The sequence below is a fragment of the Narcine bancroftii genome, chromosome 3 (assembly GCF_036971445.1).
Source record: "Narcine bancroftii isolate sNarBan1 chromosome 3, sNarBan1.hap1, whole genome shotgun sequence".
NCBI classification, from domain to species: domain Eukaryota; kingdom Metazoa; phylum Chordata; class Chondrichthyes; order Torpediniformes; family Narcinidae; genus Narcine; species Narcine bancroftii.
The window spans coordinates 281,329,152-281,352,640 of NC_091471.1; the positions used below are offsets into that span (position 1 = coordinate 281,329,152).

Here is a 23,489-nt window from a genome sequence, read left to right on the forward strand (position 1 = left end):
TCCTCCGCACTCCTCAGTGTCCTACCATTTACTATGTATGTCCCACCTTGGTTTGTCCTTCCAAAATGCAATTCCTTACACTTGTCTGCATTCAATTCCATCTGCCATTTTCTGGCCCATTTTTGCACTACATGGCCACCACCACCACCCCCCCCCGCCCCCCCCAGAACCGGCAGAAAGGTTTGTCTGTCTTTTAGGTTGTCAATCTCTGTGACAGACTGTTGGCTGCTGTAGTGGGGAAGACTTGTCCACATGAGCTGGTTTAAACATTAAATATTAAAACATTACAGCACTATACAGCCCCTTTGGCCGATCCATATAGAAGTACTAAACCCTGCCTACCCTATCACCCTCTACTCTCATCCATGTGCCTGTCAAATAGTCTTTTAAAGGCCCCCAATTTTAAGCCTGTCAATAGTGGAAGACTGTAGCTTCCCTCCAATGTTCACAATACAGGTCATCCTAATTTGTCTGAGTATTCTAAAATATCCTTCATCTGTAAAGGTTAACCAAGTGTTCCCCTTTGGACAAAGACATATTCACAGTTTTTGAGGTCTTTGGGCACAAAAGAAGAGTGTTCTCCATGTGACGATGGTGGTGTAGGGGTCAATTTTCCTATGGTCTCCCTTAGCCTGCTCAACAGTTCTTTGGGAATCATTGTTGGAGTTTAAATGGTAGGGAACAAACTCCCCTGGAACCACCAACGATGTGCCGTACACGAGCTCCACAGATGAAACTTGGAGGTTTTCCTGTGGAGTTGTTTTATTGCCCAGTAATACCCAGGGCAGCTCCGGGCCCTCTAACTGAGCCATCAAAGCTGACTTGAGATGTCGATGAAATCTTTCCATCATTCCATTGGCTTGGGAATGATAGGCATTCGTATGATGAATTGTTGTACCGAGCAAGCAGGACAAGGAAGTAACTTGTGATCCTCTATCTGAAGTAACGTCCATCGGTAAACCAAAACGAGACATCCAGGAACTGAGGAATGCCCGAGCACAAGTGTCTGCAGTAGTATCTACCATAGACAAGACCTCAGGCCACCGCGTAAACCTGTCTATTACTATAAAAAGATAACGGTATCCTCTTGAAACAGGAAGCGGACCAATGATGTCCGTGTGGACATGAGCAAAACATTGACAAACTGCTGGGAAGGACTGAAATGGTGCCTTAGTACTGCTTAACTTTTGCTTTTTGGCAGGCAATGCAGGGCCTCGCCATTTGTGTAACTTCTTTTTTAAGACCATGCCACACGAACCTGTCCAAAACTATATGAACGGTCAATCTAATTGATGGATGTGAGAGTCCATGCACAGATCGAATACTCGACGTTTCCATGATGCCGGAACTACTGGGCATTGGTGTTCCGTTGATATATCACAGAGGAGTAGTTTGCCATTAATTCCAAACTGGACATCTTTCAATTGCCGATTCATGATTGTAGTCCGATAAGCATTCGTCTCATGGTCATGTTCTTGGGCCGTGGCCAAAGCTGCATAGTCACTACCTTGATCTACAGATGAAACCTTGAGTGGAGAAGAACGGGACAGTGCATCAGCTACTACATTGTACGTAGTATTTTTGTGGAGAATTCTGGCCAGTGCTCTGTGACCTTGGAAAATGCCAAGGTTAATCGCTGTGCCCTCCAAAAAATAACGCAAGTGTCAAATAGACAAGTAAATGGCCAGAAACTCCATATCAAAAGCTCTGTATTTCTTCTCTGCTTCACGAAGATAGCGCCTGAAGAATGCTAATGGTTTCCATTGCCCTTTATCATATAGATGAAATGCACCTCCGACGGCCATTCTGAAAGCATCTGTAGAAAGGGCGGTGGCTGCATTTAAAACTGGGTAGCTGAGCATAGCAGCATGAGAGAAAATCTTTTGTCTTCAGGAATGCATTGTTTCCCTCTTAAGTCCAATTGATGGTTCATGGAATGAGCTGCTCCCGGAAGAAACCGATGGTAAAAATTTACTATTCCCAAGAATTTCTCCAGGCTTTTAACCGTAGCCGGTCTTGAGTATTTGGTAATGAACTTTGGATGGCAGCAAAGTCGTGCCTTCCTGAGTAATCCTATGGCCCAAGAAATCAATAATTTCTTGACCAAAAATGTAGTCCAAACTTGATGGTCAGTCCAGACTTTTGAAGATGAATAACAAGTGTATGAAGATGTTCCAAATATTCTTCCTTAGTCCCACTGGCCACTAAAATGTCATTGAGGTAAACGAAAACATTGGTCATTGCACATCCTAAAGCAACCATCACCCGTTGAAATGATTGAGCAGCATTCTTTAATCCGAATGGCATTCGTAAAAATTCGAACAACCCAAATAGAGTAATTATTGCTATTTTTGGAATGTCTTCTGGCTCTCCTGGTACTGGTGATAGCCACGCACCGTCTATTTTGGTTAAGGTATTGGATAATGATCCGGGATGGTGGCGTTGTTAAGTCGCCTGTAATCTCCACATGGTTACCAACCTCCATTGTGTTTTGGGGCCATATGTGATGGAGATGCCCAGGAACTGTCGGACCTCTGAATTATGCCTAATTCCTCCATCTTGGCAAACTCTTCCTTAGCTAAGCGCAGCTTCTCTGGAGGCAAGCCACGCGCTTCAGCATGGATAAGAGGGCTCTTGGTACAAATTCGGTGAGTAACACCAAGCTTTGCAGTGGAAGCAGAAAATTGTAGAGTTGTGATCTCAGAGAAATCTTCCAACAGCTTGGAGAATTCATCTACTGGTTTAACTAACGTTTGGAGGCACAGAACAGGGGTAGAGGCGGTTGCCAGAGGAATAACCTGAAAAGTAGTTCCATCTATTAGCCGACGCCCTTTTAAGTCGATGAGGAATTTGCACCAAGCAAAGGTTGGGATCCTGCTGCTATAATAAATGGCCAAGTGTAGAGATGATTCTCGAACTTGATATTCATCTTCCTGGTGCCAAAGGTCAGAATGTTGGAACCGTTAACTGCTCGTAGTTGCAGGTCCGGGGTAGGATGCCGGGTGTCAAAACAGGCAGGTGGAAATACACTAACTTCTGAACCCATGTCCACCAGAAATTTTCACTGGGACAACTGTTTTCTTGCAGCCTTTACTGGCGGTTGCCTGGGCATTTCCTGCAAATGGGCAGGGTGGAAGGCACTTGCAGGCATTTACTCCAAATGCCTGTGGTAATAACACAAAGATGAGCTTTCCACAGGTGCTTGCTTGTCTTGGGGCATTGCCTGCTTGTAGGGAGTGATGTGCTAAGACCCCTAGAATGTAACATGGGGTCAATATCGGAGGGGATGGTTATGGAGACTTGTCTTTCCTTGCTTTTTAGCCAGCCATAGAATGTCTGCTTCCACTGCTACAGCCCTTGGGTCTTCGAATTAACACTTGGATAACAAAAGCTTAAAATCATCTGGCATTCACTCTAAAAAGAGCTGCTCGAATAAGATTTTGGGCCTTTCACCAGCTGCCAGGAACAGCATTTCATCAATTAGTTCTGAAGGGGCGCAGTCTTCCTAACCCATCGAGATAACCATATAACCACTTACAGCACAGAACAAGCCAGTTCGGTCCTACTAGTCCATGCCGTAACAAATTCCCACCCTCCTAGTCCCACTGACCAGCACACGGTCCATACCCCTCCAGACCTCTCCTCTCCATGTAACTCTCCAGTCTATCCTTAAATGTAACCAATGATTCTGCCTCGACCACGTCTGCCGGAAGCTCATTCCACATCCTCACCACCCTTTGCGTAAAGAAATTTCCCCTCATGTTCCCTTTATAATTTTCCCCCTTCAATCTTAAACCATGCCCTCTAGTTTGAATCTCCCCCACTCTTAATTGAAAAAGCCTATCCACATTTACTCTGTCTGTCCCTTTTAAAATCTTAAACACCTCTATCAAGTCCCCCCTCAATCTTCTACGCTCCAGAGAAAAAAGCCCTAGTCTGCACAACCTTTCCCTGTAACTCAAACCTTGAAATCCTGTCAACATTCTTGTGAACCTTCTCTGTACTCTCTCTATTTTGTTTATATCTTTCCTATAATTTTGTGACCAAAACTGTACACAGTACTCCAAATTTGGCTGCACCAATGCCTTGTACAATTTCATCATAACCTCCCTACTCTTGAATTCAATACTCCGATTTATGAAGGCCAACATTCCAAATGCCTTCTTCACCACACCATCTACCTGAGTATCAGCCTTGAAGGCCCTATTTACCATCACTCCTAAATCCCTTTGTTGCTCTGCACATCTCAATAGCCTACCATTTAATGCATATGACCTATTTAGATTTGCCTTTCCAAAATGTAACACCTCACACTTATCTGTATTAAATTCCATCAGCCATTTCTCAGCCCACACCTCCAGCCTTCCTAAATCACCTTTTAATCTACGGTAATCTTCCTCACTGTCCACAACACCACCAATCTTTGCTTCATCCGCAAACTTGCTTATCCAATTCTCCACCCCTACTTCCAGATTGTTAATATATATAACAAACAATAGTGGACCCAGGACCGATCCCTGATGAACTCCACTAGTCACCGGCCTCCAATTGGACAAACAATTTTCCACCACTACTCTCTGACACCTCCCATCCAACCATTGCTGAATCCATTGCACTACCTCCTTATTTATACCTAATGCCTCCACCTTTTTTCCTAACCTCCTGTGGGGAACTTTGTCAAAAGCTTTACTAAAGTCTAAATAGACAACATCCACAGCTTTCCCTTCATCAACCTTTTTTGTAACCCCCTCGAAAAACTCAATCAGGTTTGTCAAGCATGATCTACCCCTGACAAAACCATGCTGATTACTCCCTATCAATCCCTGTACCTCCAAATATTTGTAAATACCATCCCTCAGAACACTTTCCATCACCTTGCCCACCACAGATGTCAGACTCACGGGCCTATAATTCCCAGGTTTACATTTGGACCCTTTCTTAAACAGCGGAACCACATGCCCCACCCTCCAATCCTTTAGCACTACCCCTGTGACCAGTGACATCCTAAATATCTCTGTTAATGGCCCCACTATCTGTCCACAAGCCTCCCTGAGTGTCCTTGGGAATATTTTGTCCGGTCCCGAAGATTTATCCATCTTTATCTTTTTCAACACAGCCATCACTACCTCCTCAGTTATCCTTATATGCTTCATGACCTCCCCACTATTTTTCTTTACTTCAACTGGTTCAATATTTTTTTTCCCTAGTGAATACCGAGGCAAAGAAATCATTCAAAATTTCCCCCATTTCCTCTGACTTCTCACTCAGCCTACCCTCGCTATCTATAAGAGGTCCAATTTTATCCCTCACTAATCTTTTACTTTTAATGTACCTATAGAAACCCTTTGGATTTATTTTTACTCTGTCTGCCAAAGCCTCTTCATGCCTTTTTTTGGCCTTTCTAATTTCTTTCTTAAGATTCCTTCTACACTCCTTGTAGTCCTCCTTCAAACTCTCAGCTCCCTGCTCTTTATACCTCTTGTACACTTCCCTTTTTCTCCTAACCAAATTTCCAATATTCCTCGAAAACCAAGCCTCCCTATGACTTCCAGCCTTTCCTTTGATCCTCACTGGGACATATCTACTCTGTACCCGCAAAATTTCTTTTTTGAATATCCTCCATTTTTCATTTACATCCTTACCTGAAAATTCCTGAGATGTAGTAGTTTGGCTGCCCTTTCCCTACGGGACATACCATATACACGTAATAAAAGTGGTTTTAAAGCATCACGCTTGCTAGTACGTGGTGGATATGATAGGAAGTTGCCGACCCTCTTAGCGACGGCCTGGTTCAGGGCACTGATGAGATGGTGATAACGAGTGGTGTCCAGTTCGACTTGGCGAAGGTGAAATTGTGCTTCAGCCTGTTGGAACCACAGTTCAGGCTCAGCTGTTCAGAAAGGTGGCAGCTTCACAGCAACGGCATGTTTGTCCAAAAATACATTTTTGGACTCATCAGGGTCACCAGTTGTGGCCACTGGAATCACAGTGGACACAATAAAATAACCACACAAGGCGTTTCTAGAGTAAATCAAACAGATTTACTCTTCATCACCCGTGCAACCTTTTTAAAGTTCGAATCATGCGCTTGACACGTACTGATGTCAACACGCACTGACGTCATATAGCGGGTTCAATGCCTCCTGGGCGTTGTAGTGCCACCATAACGCCACTGCAAGAGCAAGTATTACATCCTCCCCGTTGGTACCTCCATATATTGATTTAGAAAGCTTTCCTGAACACACTTGACAAACTCCAAGCCATCCAGCCCTTTTCCAGTTGGGGAATCCGAGTCAAAGTTAAAATCTCCCACTATCACCACTTTCTGGTTCTTATATCGGTCTGCTCTCTCCCTCTACAGATTTGTTCCTCCAATTCTCTCTGGCTATTGGACGGTCTGTAATACAACCCTATCAGTGCGGTCACACCTTTCCCGTTCCTCAGCTCCACCCATATGGCCTCTATAGTCAAGCCCTCTGGACTGTCCTGTCTAAGCACATTGGCAGAATGTCTAAAAGACATTTGGACAGATACATGAATAGGAAAGGTTTAGAATATTTGGACCAAACACAGGCAAATGGATCTCGCTCAGGTAAACAACTTGGCCAGTCTGGATGAGTTGGGCTTAAAGCCTGTTTCCAATGCTGTTATGACTTATTTATAGCCAGCATCCTTAAAAAAAATGGTGGCTCTGACGCTGGTGCGGGCTTATGAAGAGCAGGGAGCAGTCACAGCGCCCCCTAGGGGGCGCGGTCAGCCTATTGAAGGAATCTGTGTGCTACAGCAGACTAAAGGCCATTTTGTGTAATATCACACAGTTTTTATTACGTGACAATAAATTGAATCATGAATCTTAACCATTGACATTTACAGAGTAATACCATTCATCTGCTTCTGCTTCCCAACAGGAACCTGCCACAACCACCTGGGTGAGCAGTGGCAACTCCCTTCGCCTGCTTGTGGCTCTGTCCCAGAACACATCAGCAAAGGGCTGCCTCTTTTGGGATGACGGTCAGAGCCTGGATACTTACGAGAGGAATGACTACACTTACGTCGAATTCACGACCGACAAGGTATGATACTTAGCCTTCAACTGCCTGATCTGCCAGAGCACTTCGTTCATATCCATGCTCGTTCGTAACCACCAGCGGAATGTTAATCATGGTGCATTATTTCAGTCCTCTTCAAATTTATTATCATGTGTACTGAGATACAGTGAGAAAATGTGTTTTGCATGCAATCCAGCTATTCAACCTATACTAGGGCAGAGTTACAGAGAGAGATCAGTTAGAATCGAGCAGAAGCAACATTATTTTGGACCGGAAGTCTGCGGGTGCTATGCTTGTGATGAGTTCACAAAAGTGCTGGAGGTACTTAGCAGGTATCGCAGCATCCATACAAGGTATGGCCCGAGCCATGCCTTGACCAAGAGCTCAGGCCTGAACTGTAGATTATATACCTTGACCTTGTGTGACATTGTCAGGCCTGCTGAGATCCTTCAGCAAAATTTTGTGTTTCCGCCACATTATTTTGCTTGTGCGATGTTCGTTCAGTGATGGGAAGGAAACTGTCCTTGAATCGGGATTTAATAATCTAGTTTTCTCCTCCACCCCTCTCCTGCATCACTAATGGATCCCCGTCTTGTGCTGCACCGATGTGCCTGTTCACCACACAGTCTGATCACGGCCGATTTGCCTGTTCACCACACAGTCTGATCACGGCCGATTTGCCTCTGAGCACCACTCACCTGCCCAGATAACAAGTGAGAGACAGCTCATTTGGAGCACAAACTTTCAGAATATACTTGCTGATTTCATAGCCCTTTGCAAAAAAAAGAATCTTCAACTTTATTATTATCTCATTGTACTTATACCACGGACAAAACGTTTCTGTGGACCACGGTGCACACACAATACACAGCACATAACAATCACATATAGTTATAAAGACATAATATAAAATAAATATAGATAAATATTTTGGAATAATTTACTTGATTACAGGATTAATCAATCTCACAGCCTGTGGGAAGAAACTATTTCCCTGCCCAGCAGTCCTGATTCTGATGCTCCTGTACTTCCCCCTTGATGGCAGTGGTGGTGCTGGATGGAAAGGGTCCTCAATAATTCTTTTGAGCCCCACTGAGGGTCATCAGTAGAGGAAAGGGAGACCATACTGATCTTCCTGGCCATTTTAATGATCTTGATCCCTCTAGTGATTTTCAATTTAAACCTAAATATACGACATGGTTTGAGGCCCTTCTGGCTCACAGGCCAGTGCTGGCCAAATACACTCATGTGACTAATCAACCTACTAACCCTGGAAGCCTTTGGAACATGGGAGGAATTCGGACCACCTGGAGGAAGCCCACACAGTCACGGGGAGAACGTACATACTCCTTACAGGCAGTAGCTGATCTGAACCCAGTCCGCTGGCGCTGTAATAGTGTTGCGTGAACCACTACACTATCTGCAACACCTAAGCAGGGTTGTTTTTCCTTGTCCATCCACAGTGGCATCCCTCTAACAGCTGGCAGTTATCAGTCTCCTACTTCCTCTTGCCCAAGGCCCCACCATTATTGTACCTTGGTGGCTGTTCTTCACCCATGGTCTTAGAACATGAGTGGTGGAAACTGAGTGACTGTGGAGAGCTTTACATCACTGCCCCTACTCATGTACTGTCCAGACTGAACAATGGAGTGGTTAGTCAAAACCAGGTGGTTTGGGGAAGGTCACAGGATTTGATGCTGAGCAGACACATTCCTAGCGCCCATTCTCCACTCTTGATTTCTGTTCTCAAGGAAGCAATAGTGGCTCTCCCGTTCATGGTATTGAACAGTAGTTAGATTCTTGCACAGTCAGGGAATTAAGGTTTATGGGGAACGGGTGGGTAGGTGGAGCTGAGTCTATGGCCAGATCAGCCTGTGATGATGTAATGGGGGTGGGGGGGTATTATACTGACTCCTTGCAATTGGCTATGGCTGTTGAGATACTCCTCCCTACTGCTATAACAGATGGAGATGCTTTCCCACTGGCCAGTTTAGTGGTGGTTATAGTCTGTTAACGAAAGCCCAGTACTTGTCTGGTCCATGTCTATGGCATATCACAGCCATGATCTTAATGACTGGCAGAGCAGGCTCAATGGGCCAGATGGCCAACTCCAGCTCCCATTTTTTATGTACAGAGAAGTATGAGTAACATTGGGAAGGTGGCCATATTCAGGTTAGATTTATTCCCAGAGGCATCTCCATTTACTTTTCAAATTTCCATAAGCTTTGCCTTTGTCCCAGATGATATTTCTTATCCGAAATAACTACTCAAAGATAACTGAAGAAAATAGCTGTCACTTTCACCCCTCTGCTGGAGATTGGGGAACAGGGAAACAATGCATATCCAAGTTCATAGGGTCACACTCTGTTTTACTCCTTGACAGTAGACAGTGAAACTGACCAGATGACCACCTCTCCAGGTTTGCTGGGGCACCCTGATTGGCCAGGGTTGTTCAGTGACATAACCCCAGCCCTCTTCTGGTTCCCAAGACTGAATTGTAACAAAGGTCTGTTATCATTTCCTTCTTTTAGAACAAGCTGACCTCCAAGGTACTGCATGTGAATGTGGAGGCCACCTACATTAAGGTGGACACCGTGCATGTATTTGGAGTCAAGGTCAAGCCATCGAGGGTCAATGTCAACGGAACGCCTGTCCCCTTTTCCTACTCTTCAAATCAGGTGAGGCCCAAGTTGGCAGGATGTTATCAGGATTGTTCTTCTCTTCAAGTTCCCAAAGTCCACCCACCCTACCCTGCAGCCTCCCTTCTCCCCCCCCCCCATCCCTCACACCTACACACCCTATCCCCGCAACCCTCTTCATCTCCATTCTCCACCCATCATGTCCCTTCCACCTTTTCGCTCCACACCCTATCCCTTTCCCACTGCTCTTGATTTGGTGACCCAATGGGGTGGTAACACCCTTTCTGCTTTTTTTAACCTTTGGATTTCGTCTTTGACCTTTCAAACACACCACAAGTCCAATAGATGGGAGCAGAATTAATTCATTCAGCTCGAGTCTATTCCGCCATTCGAATTGGCTTCTGTCTTACAATACTTTCCATAGCTGGTGTCAGCAAGCTTCTTTTTTTCCCCTTCTCTGATTTTCTTGGAATATTAAGTGACCATCGCTCATTTCACTCATTGTTACTGCATCACAGTAATTGCTTGGTTTATTCACTGGACATTGTAGTGTGGTCACACACACACATCCTAAACCAAGCTTCCTTGTAGCATCCTTCGACCTACTCTACAACCTCCTCCTCTTTTCCCACTAACTTATTTTAGAATTTTAATCCTTTTATCAATTGCTCGATGATCCTTCAGGATCCCTCCATCATTTACGTTTAATTTTTTTAAAAATTTAGATATACAGCACAGTAACAGGTCATTTTGGCCCAATTTACACCCCATTAACCTGCACTCCCGGTACTTTTCGAACAATGGGAGGAAACCAGAGCCCCTGGGGAAAATCCATACAGACACGAGGAGAACATACCAAGTCCTTACAGACAGACCGGGTTTCGATCCCCAGTCCTGATCGTTGGCGCAATAAAGGCGTTACGCGAACTTCTTTGCCAACCATGCTGGCGTTGATCGGGTCATTTTTGTTTTTATTGACATGTTATGTACCTCAGGCTGAGGACCTTCACTGGTTCCCATAGTAAATGCTGCTAAGACACCAAGCCCCATATATTGACTGATTTTGTATTTAATGTAAGCGACTGAATGATGGGTGTAGGATCTGTCTAAATGAATATATCGAACTTTCTGACTTCCTGCAGGTTCTGACTGTCGATAATCTCCACCTCCCCCTTGAGAAAGGATTCTATCTCTCCTGGTCGTAATTCCAACATGCAAAGTTTGCATTGTTCAAGTCGGCTCCATTCTGCACACCATGGCTTCCACAGACCTTCTGGAAACGTTTGACATCTGCAGAGTGAATATCTGAATCAATCCGAGAGAAGTGGCTTGACCCTAACCGTACTGCAAACCCCTCCAGAGTCAGTCAGCCTTGCCTTTAATAGTCAACCTGCAGCATAGCCTGCCTTGTCTAACATTGACCCTAACCGTACTGCAAACCCCTCCAGAGTCAGTCAGCCTTGCCTTTAATAGTCAACCTGCAGCATAGCCTGCCTTGTCTAATATTGACCCTAACCGTACTGCAAACCCCTCCAGAGTCAGTCAGCCTTGCCTTTAATAGTCAACCTGAAGCCTAGCCTGCCTTGTCTAACATTGACCCTAACCGTACTGCAAACCCCTCCAGAGTCAGTCAGCCTTGCCTTTAATAGTCAACCTGCAGCATAGCCTGCCTTGTCTAACATTGACCCTACCGTACTGCAAACCCCTCCAGAGTCAGTCAGCCTTGCCTTTAATAGTCAACCTGCAGCATAGCCTGCCTTGTCTAACATTGACCCTAACCGTACTGCAAACCCCTCCAGAGTCAGTCAGCCTTGCCTTTAATAGTCAACCTGCAGCATAGCCTGCCTTGTCTAACATTGACCCTAACCGTACTGCAAACCCCTCCAGAGTCAGTCAGCCTTGCCTTTAATAGTCAACCTGAAGCCTAGCCTGCCTTGTCTAACATTGACCCTACCGTACTGCAAACCCCTCCAGTCAGTCAGCCTTGCCTTTAATAGTCAACCTGCAGCATAGCCTGCCTTGTCTAACATTGACCCTAACCGTACTGCAAACCCCTCCAGAGGCAGTCAGCCTTGCCTTTAATAGTCAACCTGCAGCATAGCCTGCCTTGTCTAACATTGACCCTAACCGTACTGCAAACCCCTCCAGAGTCAGTCAGCCTTGCCTTTAATAGTCAACCTGCAGCATAGCCTGCCTTGTCTAACATTGACCCTAACCGTACTGCAAACCCCTCCAGAGTCAGTCAGCCTTGCCTTTAATAGTCAACCTGCAGCCTAGCCTGCCTTGTCTAACATTGACCCTAACCGTACTGCAAACCCCTCCAGAGTCAGTCAGCCTTGCCTTTAATAGTAAACCTGCAGCATAGCCTGCCTTGTCTAACATTGACCCTACCGCACTGCAAACCCCTCCAGAGTCAGTCAGCCTTGCCTTTAATAGTCAACCTGCAGCATAGCCTGCCTTGTCTAACATTGACCCTACCGTACTGCAAACCCCTCCAGAGTCAGTCAGCCTTGCCTTTAATAGTCAACCTGCAGCATAGCCTGCCTTGTCTAACATTGACCCTAACCGTACTGCAAACCCCTCCAGAGTCAGTCAGCCTTGCCTTTAATAGTCAACCTGAAGCCTAGCCTGCCTTGTCTAACATTGACCCTAACCGTACTGCAAACCCCTCCAGAGTCAGTCAGCCTTGCCTTTAATAGTCAACCTGCAGCATAGCCTGCCTTGTCTAACATTGACCCTACCGTACTGCAAACCCCTCCAGTCAGTCAGCCTTGCCTTTAATAGTCAACCTGCAGCATAGCCTGCCTTGTCTAACATTGACCCTAACCGTACTGCAAACCCCTCCAGAGGCAGTCAGCCTTGCCTTTAATAGTCAACCTGCAGCATAGCCTGCCTTGTCTAACATTGACCCTACCGTACTGCAAACCCCTCCAGAGTCAGTCAGCCTTGCCTTTAATAGTCAACCTGCAGCATAGCCTGCCTTGTCTAACATTGACCCTAACCGTACTGCAAACCCCTCCAGAGTCAGTCAGCCTTGCCTTTAATAGTCAACCTGAAGCCTAGCCTGCCTTGTCTAACATTGACCCTAACCGTACTGCAAACCCCTCCAGAGTCAGTCAGCCTTGCCTTTAATAGTCAACCTGAAGCCTAGCCTGCCTTGTCTAACATTGACCCTACCGTACTGCAAACCCCTCCAGAGTCAGTCAGCCTTGCCTTTAATAGTCAACCTGAAGCCTAGCCTGCCTTGTCTAACATTGACCCTAACCGTACTGCAAACCCCTCCAGAGTCAGTCAGCCTTGCCTTTAATAGTCAACCTGCAGCATAGCCTGCCTTGTCTAACATTGACCCTACCGTACTGCAAACCCCTCCAGAGTCAGTCAGCCTTGCCTTTAATAGTCAACCTGAAGCCTAGCCTGCCTTGTCTAACATTGACCCTAACCGTACTGCAAACCCCTCCAGAGTCAGTCAGCCTTGCCTTTAATAGTCAACCTGCAGCATAGCCTGCCTTGTCTAACATTGACCCTACCGTACTGCAAACCCCTCCAGAGTCAGTCAGCCTTGCCTTTAATAGTCAACCTGCAGCATAGCCTGCCTTGTCTAACATTGACCCTAACCGTACTGCAAACCCCTCCAGAGTCAGTCAGCCTTGCCTTTTATTCTTCACTCCTGCTGTCTGTGCCTAGAGTTCACACTAAGTGGGTGCTGAATGTGATGTTGATGCCTAATCAAGTGATCCCAAAAACAGTTGTGAAATCAGAAAAAATTACGTTTAAGACAAGTGGTTGTATTGCATTAAGATGCACCATGCATAGTTCCCGACTGCAGCTGTCTGCCAAGGTTGCAGCAGCTGAATCATTACCTCTGGGAATCAGGCCACGAAGAGCTCCTACCATGGCAGCCGGGCATCTGTAGCGAAACTTCCCACGCGTATGAGGGAAAATGCAAGGAGAGGTAGTGATCGCTGAACTGTTCCCAAATGCCAGTAGTTGGAAATCACTGTAAGGCATTTGTTTGCAACTCTGCTGAGAGAGCAGTATGTCTCAGAGCTGTGGGGTTTTCATGAGAGTCGGGAAAAACTGGGCCTATTTTCCTTAGAGCGTAGCTGGTTGATGGGGGAATCGTATTGATGTTTATAAAATCCTGAGGGACATAGAAAAGGTGAATAGTGGCATTCTGTTTCCAAGAGTAGGAGAATCTAAGATGAGAAAGTGTAACTACAAGGTGAATGGGTGGGATTTAGAAGGGCTGTGAGGGGACAGTTTTTAACTCAGAGGGTGGTGGGCACATGGAGCGAGGTGCCAAAGTGGTCGAGGCAGGTATATTAGCTTCCTTTAAGAAATGTGGATAATTCCGTGGATGGGGGGGGGTGTGGGCCTAATGCAGGGAGTAGGACTACAGCAGGAGGGCAATTGTTCGGTGTGGACAAGTTGGGCTGTGAGCCCATTTCCATGCTGCAGGACTGTACGAGACCCAATCATTCAGTCAACATATCATCAGTGAGCCTGTGTGAACCCTCATTTGTTGATATACTGTACAACTTGTTTCATTAAGAGTTTCTAATGATGGCTGAAGGTCATAGCTTGCACATATTGGTCCATGTTGGCCATTCAGGCAGAGCATCGTGTGCCCTGACGTATTACGGGTGGAATGTCAGGCCAAGCACAGCCACAAGTTCCCAGCTCAGGTTTATGACGGACGTAGATGTGGTGGCATTTGCATTAAAAATGGGCATGGATGTGATTTGATGTCCAATTTGTGCTGAACAATGTCTAGGCAACAGTTTTCCCCATTTTTTTTTAACCACTACCTGTTCGCTCTACTGAGCTCTCATATTTTGTTTCTATCCTTGCACCCCAAGGAGCTGACTCAGGCATGGGTGATGATGCATAAAATACCTCAGGTGGGCCAGAGAACAAAATGAAAAGTTCATCACCTCCCCAAATGCAGATTCACTTTCTAACAAATCTTGCCGAGCAAATACTGGATCCTTCGTGACAAGTTCTTCATTGTGCAAATTTGATTTAAACGTGATGTAAGAAAATTAAATTCTCACACAAAATCCTCAGCGTAGACTCCTTCACATGAATTAAACTCGACTGGATTCAGTCTGATCTGTGCATCAGGTTGTTACGGCGGGTGTGAATTCCTGAGTGTCGTGCAAACAAAGCAATGAAGGCTAACGGTAAATAGACACATGGGAAAGGGAGGAAACCTAATGAATTTGGAGAAGGAATAGGTATCCATTAGTGAAGTCTTTCCTAGCACTGCTCTGATGGTGGGCTGAATGGCCTCTCTACACTCTTGTGGCTATCAGTTGATTTCCTGCCTTGGTTGACGTTTGAAGTCCACTGATCAGCTGGAGGTGGGACTGCATGTTGAGATTGGGATCAGGTATGGTTGCTCTGAGTTGTTTGTTGCCTTCTAATTGAATAGAAGCCAGTCTAATCCCAGTCTTGCAACCCCCACAGAGATCCCCATCTCATTCACCCTTCCTCTAAGTACAAATATTTCAACTTTTACTGGCATCAATGAGTGGGCGTCGTTGTCTGGAAAGTAGACAGCCAGATTATGATGGGTTTCAGTCATTAACTCACAGCAGATGAAGGTGTTCCTACAAATTTCATTGATGTGGTCATCCAGAGTTTCTTCTGTTCATCCAGCCTTTCCGACGTTACCTGTCTCTTCTGTAGCTTCTCATTTGTATGATGCCTTATGGCTGACCTGGCACCCATAGGTGCTTGAGGAAAAGTGAAATTACCTGCTACATATTTTTGATTCCTGTCTCATGGGTGAATTGGAAAAGAACCCTATTATTCACACCTTCCTGATCTGTCTGCCATTTCATACCACCTTTCAATTTGGTTCAAGTCCTTTCCCATAAGAAAAAACTTCTCTTACATCATAGTATTTCAGGATACCCATAGGTTCATTGAAGTATTTGGTGCTGGAATTACAATGGTAGTATAGGAAATGTTTGGCGAAAACTCAGACCCAACAGTAGGACTGTGGTGAGAGGGTCTGTCACATTGCTATGGCCTGAGGGGTGAACACTTGTAGAACATAGAACATTTGGCCCTTGATGTGCCAACCTATAGATTACTGCAAAAATACACTAAACCCTTCCGACCTCATTACCCTCTATTTTTCTTTCATCCTTAAATCCCCTAATATTTCAGCCTCCACCATCACCCCTGGCAAGGCATTGCAGGCACCTACAACTTACCCCTGTTGTCTCCCCTATACTTTCCTCCCTTCACTTTGTACAGATGTGTCAAATAATCTTTGAGTCCCCCCACTACCACAAATTTTGTATTCGAGTATCCTGGATGTGGGAACATTGCAAGCATCAGCACAACCCAAAGTGCAATGGGTTAGCCTCGTCCTGGGCGATCAGCCGTCCTGACCACCGATTCACCCCTGCCATGGAATCTTTTACATCAGAGAGAGGTCAGGTTCTTAGAAAGATAACTCCGCTCTGTCTGTGTATCACGGCCTTTGTGATACATTAAAGCCTCAGCCAGATGTGGTGAGCTTCTCTGGAGAGCGACGAGCTCACAACATTCAGACTGGGGCAAATCAGCGTGCCCTTCTCTCTTTAACATTGTGGATTCAGAGAGAGACCAATCCAACATTAAGATATCAGGGAGTAAGGCTGCAGATAAAACTTCTCTCTGTTGTTTAATGAAGCAACATCCGTTGCGGTGATTCGATATTGCACGTTAACAATTTTTGGTCTGCCAGGGAAAAAAAATGGTTGTATTCAATGTTATCCAGTGTGACTCCTTAAAAAAGTCTGACTGAATGTCAGGACATGTGAAAGGGTTAAGAGTTATGTATGTGTGTGTGTGTGTGTATATATACAGAAAGAATCACTGGTGTGGAGAATGGATTGTTCACCATGAAGCAATCTCAGAAGGGCACTGTTCCCATGAAACTGGGCACCAGCTCTTTACAACGTAGCACACACAAGTGCCAGAGGAACTCGGCAGGTCACACAACATCCACAGAAAGCAATAGTCAGTTGGTGATGTGGACTGAAACCCTTTTTCGGGCCTTCTGAAAATCAGGCAGACGCCTTATGGAAAGGACAGTGCCCTGAAAGGAGGGCATAAGTCCTGCTTTACGAATCATGCCAGCTGAAAAACCTGTGAACCCATAGGAGTCAAGAGGGAGAGGTTGGGGGAAACACATTGACTGAGGCCACCATTAGAAGTCAGTAGCATTAAGGAGCTTGAGTTCTCTTCCACCTAGAGCAAGAAGCCTTGTGCCCTGGAAGGTGACAAAAGAAAGATCACCTTTTCAGATGCTATATTGTCATTCAGGCCGGCATGATGATACTGCTCTGTGGGTGCACTTGTCGAACTCACCACTGCCAATGTGCACTCTGCGTTCTCCATGTGAACTTCATTGGAGATTATGGAAGTTACAAACTGAGAAAGTTAGGGAAAGCAGGGAGGCCCCTGCATAGGACAGGGTCCTCAGGTGCGCATCCTCCTTGGCGAGCATCCACCTGATGAGCTCCAGGGATGTGGAGGTAGCAAAGGCTGCTCCCACCTGCCACTGTGGTCAACCACCTCATAACAACCTAAGCTGCTGCATCACTATCGAGAGTATATGCAACTGTTCCTATAGGGAAGGACTCCTGCTCACCCCTTCCCAAAGTTTCTAAAGGGGAGGAGGAGGTAAGTGGAGATGACGATCACATAGCAGCTGCCCTCCACAGCAGCTCCTCAGTAATGGGGGAAGAGGGAAGAGGGATGTGCACTGCAGATCAGGACATCCAGGTATTAGCAAGCTGCGGGTCAATACCAGGTGCAGGGAATGCAGTGCAGGCGCTCACTGGAGTAGGGGTAGTCTCTATTTCCCAGATGAGGACCACACATCAGATGCTATCAAGTCCAGGCTGACATGGATGTACGGACCACATTCTCTGATCTGACTGCAACGACAGTGCATGCAGTGCGCCTTCATACCTCCGGCAGGTTATGTGGCCAGGAGACATGGCACAGCAATTGTTGTATTGTTTCAAAATGAACCGTAATTGGAGCCTCCCAAAATTTCTCACTGGCTCATGGGCCAAAATTATCTGTTACTGTGCTGTGTCTAAATTTTTTTTAAAACAAATTTAAAAAAAAATCATGTTTATTAACAGTCAAAGAATGACTTCATCTACTTTTAGACAGAGGAAATAAGGAAGAGAGGGCAAGGCCCTATGGAAATACAGAAACATGTGGAGGAAGGAGTGGGCAGGGAAGAGTGATGGAAAGGGCCCCAGGGAGAGATCACTAGTGGAGGTAAAGGGGGGCCTGCCACGTGATGATGTGGGGCTAGACTTGAATTCTATACTCCGAAAAAGTTTTAAAAAAGTGAAGAAGTCTGAACTGACTGCTACAAAATAGAAGAGGAAGCTACCGGAAGGCCTTCAGAACAATAAACAATGCCTCCTAAAACAGATAAACCAACTGTTACTTTTCAGGAACTTGAATAAGAAAAAGAAGCTGATAAAGAAGAGAGGCCGATCTTGAAAAAGGATCCTGGAGCTCTCCGGATGGCAAGTGCCCATGGTGACAGACCTGGAGCTACGGAGACCTTGGACATCACTGTCCAGGGTCTCCCCCAACAATGGCTGACTGCCACGGGTGAATAAGTGGCTCTGTGCAGGGGCGAGGAGCCGCACATGCCCAGAGCACAAAACAAAAGCAGAGGCAACTTTAAAAGAAGCTCATGAAGCCTCCAGCTCTGGTGATGAGGAATAGGAAGGAAGGTACATGTTGAACACAGAGAAGGTGGAGAGAATTCTGTCTCAAATGGAACAAAAATTTGAAGCGTTGGATGCAAAAATTAAAAGTAATGAATTTGAAATTCAGCATGTTAAAGAGCAAATGAAGAAGGTTCAAGCTGAAGCGACTGCAACTAAAGAACAATTAACTCAAAAAATTGATATGTTAGAGAACTTTATTAGAAGAAATAATATAAAACTTTTTGGACTTAAGGAAGGCGACCAAGGGCAAGATATTTACAACATTGGATTCCGCAAATTTTGGGGTAACTGAATTTCAAGGAGATACTGAGATTGAATATCGAGCATTACGACCTAAACTGCAGCCAGATCAGAAGCCACATTCAGTTCTGGTCAAGTTGCTTCATTATGAAGTGAGGAAGAAGATCTTGGAGCTGTCTGCGAAGCAAGCAAAGGAGAGACAATCGCCATTGATTTATAACAATAATAAGGTCTTCTTTTACCCTGATATGTTTTGATTTGTTGAAAGAAAGAAAAGAGTTTAATGCTGTTAAAAATGTGCTATGGAAAAAAGGTTACACTTTTGTTTTAAGGTACCCAGCAGCATTAAAAGTTTTTGTTCCTGGGTTAAAAATAGATGTTTTACAGAACCCAATGAAATGAAAGTGTTTGCAGATTCATTGCCTGAGAAAATGAGGTGAGAACTGGGAGATATTTGAAGAGAGAGACGAAGCGGGAAGTTGGGGATATATAAATGAAATTATATAAGTTTTAGGAAGAGAGAGAATATTAGAGACGACCGTTTTTACCCGATAGATCTGTGTAAAAAAATGAATTGATCATTCTAAGTTTGAGTAGATTTGAGACATAAGAGATAATAAAATTTTGGGAGAGTTAGGTGAGGGTATGAGCCTGGCCTCTGTGGAATCTAATGGGTGGGTGTGGTTTTCAATCACAACTCCTATAGATCAGGGGTATACAAATGCACCTTTGGGGGTGGTAGGGCTTCTGTTCTTTGTTTCCTTTCTTTTTTCTCTTTAATACACCTAAATTTAATAATTGTATTATGAAATATTTAGTTAGTATTTTGGATGTATAAGGAGTGGAGATGGAAAGTTGGACAAATATTGTATTTTATGAGAGTTCAGATGGCTGATAAATTGAATTTTATTAGTATTAATATTAATGGGATTCAGAATCAAATAAAGCGGAAAAAATATTAGTTTATATGAAAAAAATTAAAACAGACACAGCTCTTTTTACAGGAGAACCATTTGACGGAAAAAAAATCAAAAATTAAAAAGAGAATGGGTAGGAACAGTAATAGCATCATCCTTTAATTCTAAGGCAAGAGGTACAGCAATATTAATTAATAAAAAGTTACCAGTTAAAATATTGGATATTAATATAGATGTAGCAGGGAGATACATTACGGTGAATTGTCAGATTTATTCGGAACAGGAGATACATTACAGTGAATTGTCAGATTTATTCAGAACAATAGACCTTAATGAATCTATGTGCACCAAATGTAGATGATGGCAAATTTATGCAAGATGTCTTTATGAATTTATCAAATGCTAAAGGAAAAGTTATTTGGGAGGGGATTTTAATTTTGCTTTAGACCCTAAATTAGATAGATCGGGAGATAGAATGGTGAAAAATAAGGTAGCAAAAATGGGAACAGATTTGATGAAAGATATGGATTTAGTGGATATATGGAGAAAAATCCACCCAAATGAAAGAGATTATTCTTTTTGATTTAAAACATATTCGCAGATAGATATGGTTTTAATTTCTGCACGACTTCAATATTGAGTACAGAGTGAAAAATCAAGTGTGAGTTTTATCAGATCAGTCACCTTTAATTTTGTCTATTTCACTGGAAGAATAACAAAAGGTAGGTTAATTACTATTTTTTGAAGAAAAGGGAATTTTGTGATTTTAGATGCATTTTTTCTACTGTGACAGAATATTTAGAAATATTTTTGGGAGATAAATTGGGAAAAGTTAGAGTAGGTTTCATACACTTTAAAACAGATCTTATTTGAAACACTGGAGAATTCATATCCAGAGTGACTTTACAGAAATTTTGAAGAATGCCTATGGAGACTTCTCAAGTAGGTGGTAATTGCACTGACATTGTGGAATGAATGGACTATTGTCTTTAAAGCAACATCAGAGACATGATGGCTTTTCACAAAAGTCACTGATGGGTTGTTGTTTACCTAAAAACAGCAGATGAACCAGAAGACTACTCCTATTGTTTGATGGAGAAGGCCAGGTGGTTTTTGCAAGCAGAGGGAGAAAGCAGTCTCTGACTGAGGGAGAGAGTGTGTGAGAAAGAGAGAGAAAGCTGTGACAGGCAGTAAAGCTTGCTGGAACTGAAACAGAAGCTCCAGAGTGGAAAATGGCTAAATGTACTAGCTGTCTAATGTTTCACTTGGAATAAGTGAAAAAATAAGGAACTCTGTGGTAACCTGAAAGAAAGAGGTTATCATCTGGAGAACCCTGATGGGGCAAGTTTCATCAGCAAGACCCTGAGGTGTCTGAGGGAAGTACCTCTTGTTATGGATGTCATGAAACAACACATCTCTCCGCAAACTTACAAGAACCTTCCTGCATGGTAACCATTTACCTTTCGAGCACCAAAGCCTGGTGAACTTTATACATGTTAAATTCCATGCACAGTATAAGAATTGCCTGCAACTATTGAACTTGGTGGAATGAGAAGTGACTGTGAACCAAAGAACTTTTCTAGACTTACCACACATTACACACACATGCGTTTAGAATTAGAAGGTGGTTAGGTTAAATTAAGTAAGTTAATAACAATATATAAGTCAAAGTTTGTTTCTATTTTCATTTTTAAAGATAATTAAAAGCAACTTTTGTTTAAGTAACCATTGTCTTGGTGAATATTACTCCTGGGTTTTGGGGTCCTTTGGGCTCGTAACACTAGATACTAATAAGGATTCAATGAAAGCATATTTGAGAGGTCAAATAAGTGATTCTTCAAAAATAAAGAATATATAAAAGTAGTAACTCAATTAGATAAAGAAATAATGAATCTGGAGAAGGAAATTCAAGTACATAAAGATGAGAAGAGAAAATTGTTAAGAGTTGAAGAAATTAAGACTTACTGCTGTGCAGACTTATAGAGTGGAGAGAGATATAATGAGAACACGACAAAAATATTACAAGTTGGGTGAAAGGGCCCATAAGGTTTTAGCATGGCAATTAAAACAGAATTCTACAACAATAATTACTACAAAGAAATGATCAGGACAGATAACATAAAATGCAGAAAATAAATGATAATTTTAAAGACTTTTATGCTAAACTTTATCGTTCAGAGTTTGAGTGATGATAGTAAAATAAGAGATTATTTGAGACAAATTACCTGTGTTAAAGGAAGTCGAAAAGATAAGACTGTCCAAAGAATTTTTCAGAAAAAGAATTTTATGAAATTCTTATATCTCTACAGAATAATAAGGCATCAGGTGAAGATGGTTTCCCACCAGAATTTTAAAAAGAGTTTAAGGAGCTATTAATACCTGTATTGATTGAGGTATTAGGTCAAAAGAAAGAGGTTTGAATCTTTTAAAACAGCATTAATAACTGTAATTCCAAAAAAAGGGAAAGATTGTTTACAGTCTTATTCATATAGACCTATATCATTATTGAACACAGACTATAAAATTGTATCAAAATTGTTAGCTAATAGGTTAGTTGAATTTTTGCCAAAATTAATTTATTTAGATCAAACTGGTTTTATTAAAAATAGAAAAGCAGCAGTTAAATTTTTAAGTTTGGTAAATATAGCACAAAATAGGAAGATTCCTGTGGTAGCATTCAAAGCAGAGAAAGCATTTGATCGATTGGAATGGGACTTTTTTATTTGAGCCACTTAATGCTTTTGAGATTCAAAATACTTTTATAAACTGAAGAAAGGCATTGTATGATTAACCAAAAGCAAAAGTGATTATGAATAAACAAATCTCAAAATCTTTTTTGCTTGAAAGGTCGTCTCGACAAGATTGTTCATTATCACCCTTTTTGTTTGCAAACCCATTGGCAGAAGTAATTAGAACTGATAATGAAATTAAAGGATTTGAAGTAGGTAATAAAGAACAAAATTAGTTTATTTGCTTTATATGATGTTATATTTAATGAGACCAAAAATATCTTTAAATAAGTTGAGTGAGAGATTAAAAGAATATGGGTTAGTATCGGGTTATAAAGTGAATGCTGATAAAAGTGAAGTGATGCTTATGGTGGATATGGATTATTCTTAATGGAAAAGATTGACAAAATTTAAATGACAAAATGAAGCTAGATTTAAACATACAAATTCAGGAAGAGATATGGTCAAAATTTATGTTATGAAAGTGTTATGAATACAGTAAATGTTAAATATCAAATGGTTCAATATCAATGGCATTATACTCCACATAAGTTAAATGGACTTTATCCTAATTATTCAATTAAGTGTTTTCGATGTGCGAAAGAAATAGGGACTTTTTTGCATTCAGTGTGGTCTTGTGAAAAAGTAGAAAAGTTTTGGAATGAACTGAGTTTATTATTAGGGCAAACTATGAAGATAAAAATACCAAGGGATTCAATAATATTTTTACTTGGAGATATTTATGAAAAGGATAAAAATTGATATTGGACAAATACCAAGAAAAATTTTTAAGTATTGTAATAGCAAAGAAATGTCCAGCGATATCACGGAAAGATGATGGAGAAGTGTTATTAAATCGATGGTATAATGAGATGGGAAATTGTATGCTTTTGGAAAAAATTACATATAGTTTAAGGAATCGAGTTGAAAATTTTTATCGTATTCGGAAACCAAATTTGGATTTTATGGATAATTTTCCGTCCACCTATCTTATCCACTCCTCTTAATTAGTAATTTGCAATAACAATGAATGATTATCTATGCTAATATTATTGTATATTAAAGGGTAGGTGTTTCTTTTACTTTTGGGTGGGAGGATGGAGAGAAATATTTTAAAAATTTTGTATTATTGACTATGGATATTTTTTTCCTG

At 42.8% G+C, this 23,489-nt stretch overlaps 1 protein-coding gene and 1 non-coding gene across 2 annotated transcripts in view; one reads left to right on the plus strand and one right to left on the minus strand.

Moving 5' to 3' along the window:
- The window catches only part of gaa2 (alpha glucosidase 2), a 99,880-nt gene extending 85,132 nt beyond the window's left edge, over positions 1–14,748 (plus strand). The window contains exons 19-22 of the mRNA XM_069928327.1: positions 6,909–7,073; positions 9,581–9,727; positions 10,831–10,985; positions 14,548–14,748. Coding sequence (XP_069784428.1) covers positions 6,909–7,073; positions 9,581–9,727; positions 10,831–10,893 — 375 coding nt within the window. The 3' untranslated portion in view covers positions 10,894–10,985; positions 14,548–14,748. The remainder of the gene's footprint in view (positions 1–6,908; positions 7,074–9,580; positions 9,728–10,830; positions 10,986–14,547) is intronic.
- A 1,204-nt stretch (positions 14,749–15,952) lies between these two features.
- LOC138759652 (U1 spliceosomal RNA) lies at positions 15,953–16,121 on the minus strand. The gene has a single exon (XR_011355006.1). It is a non-coding gene; the product is annotated as a U1 spliceosomal RNA (small nuclear RNA).
- Positions 16,122–23,489: the final 7,368 nt, after the last annotated feature.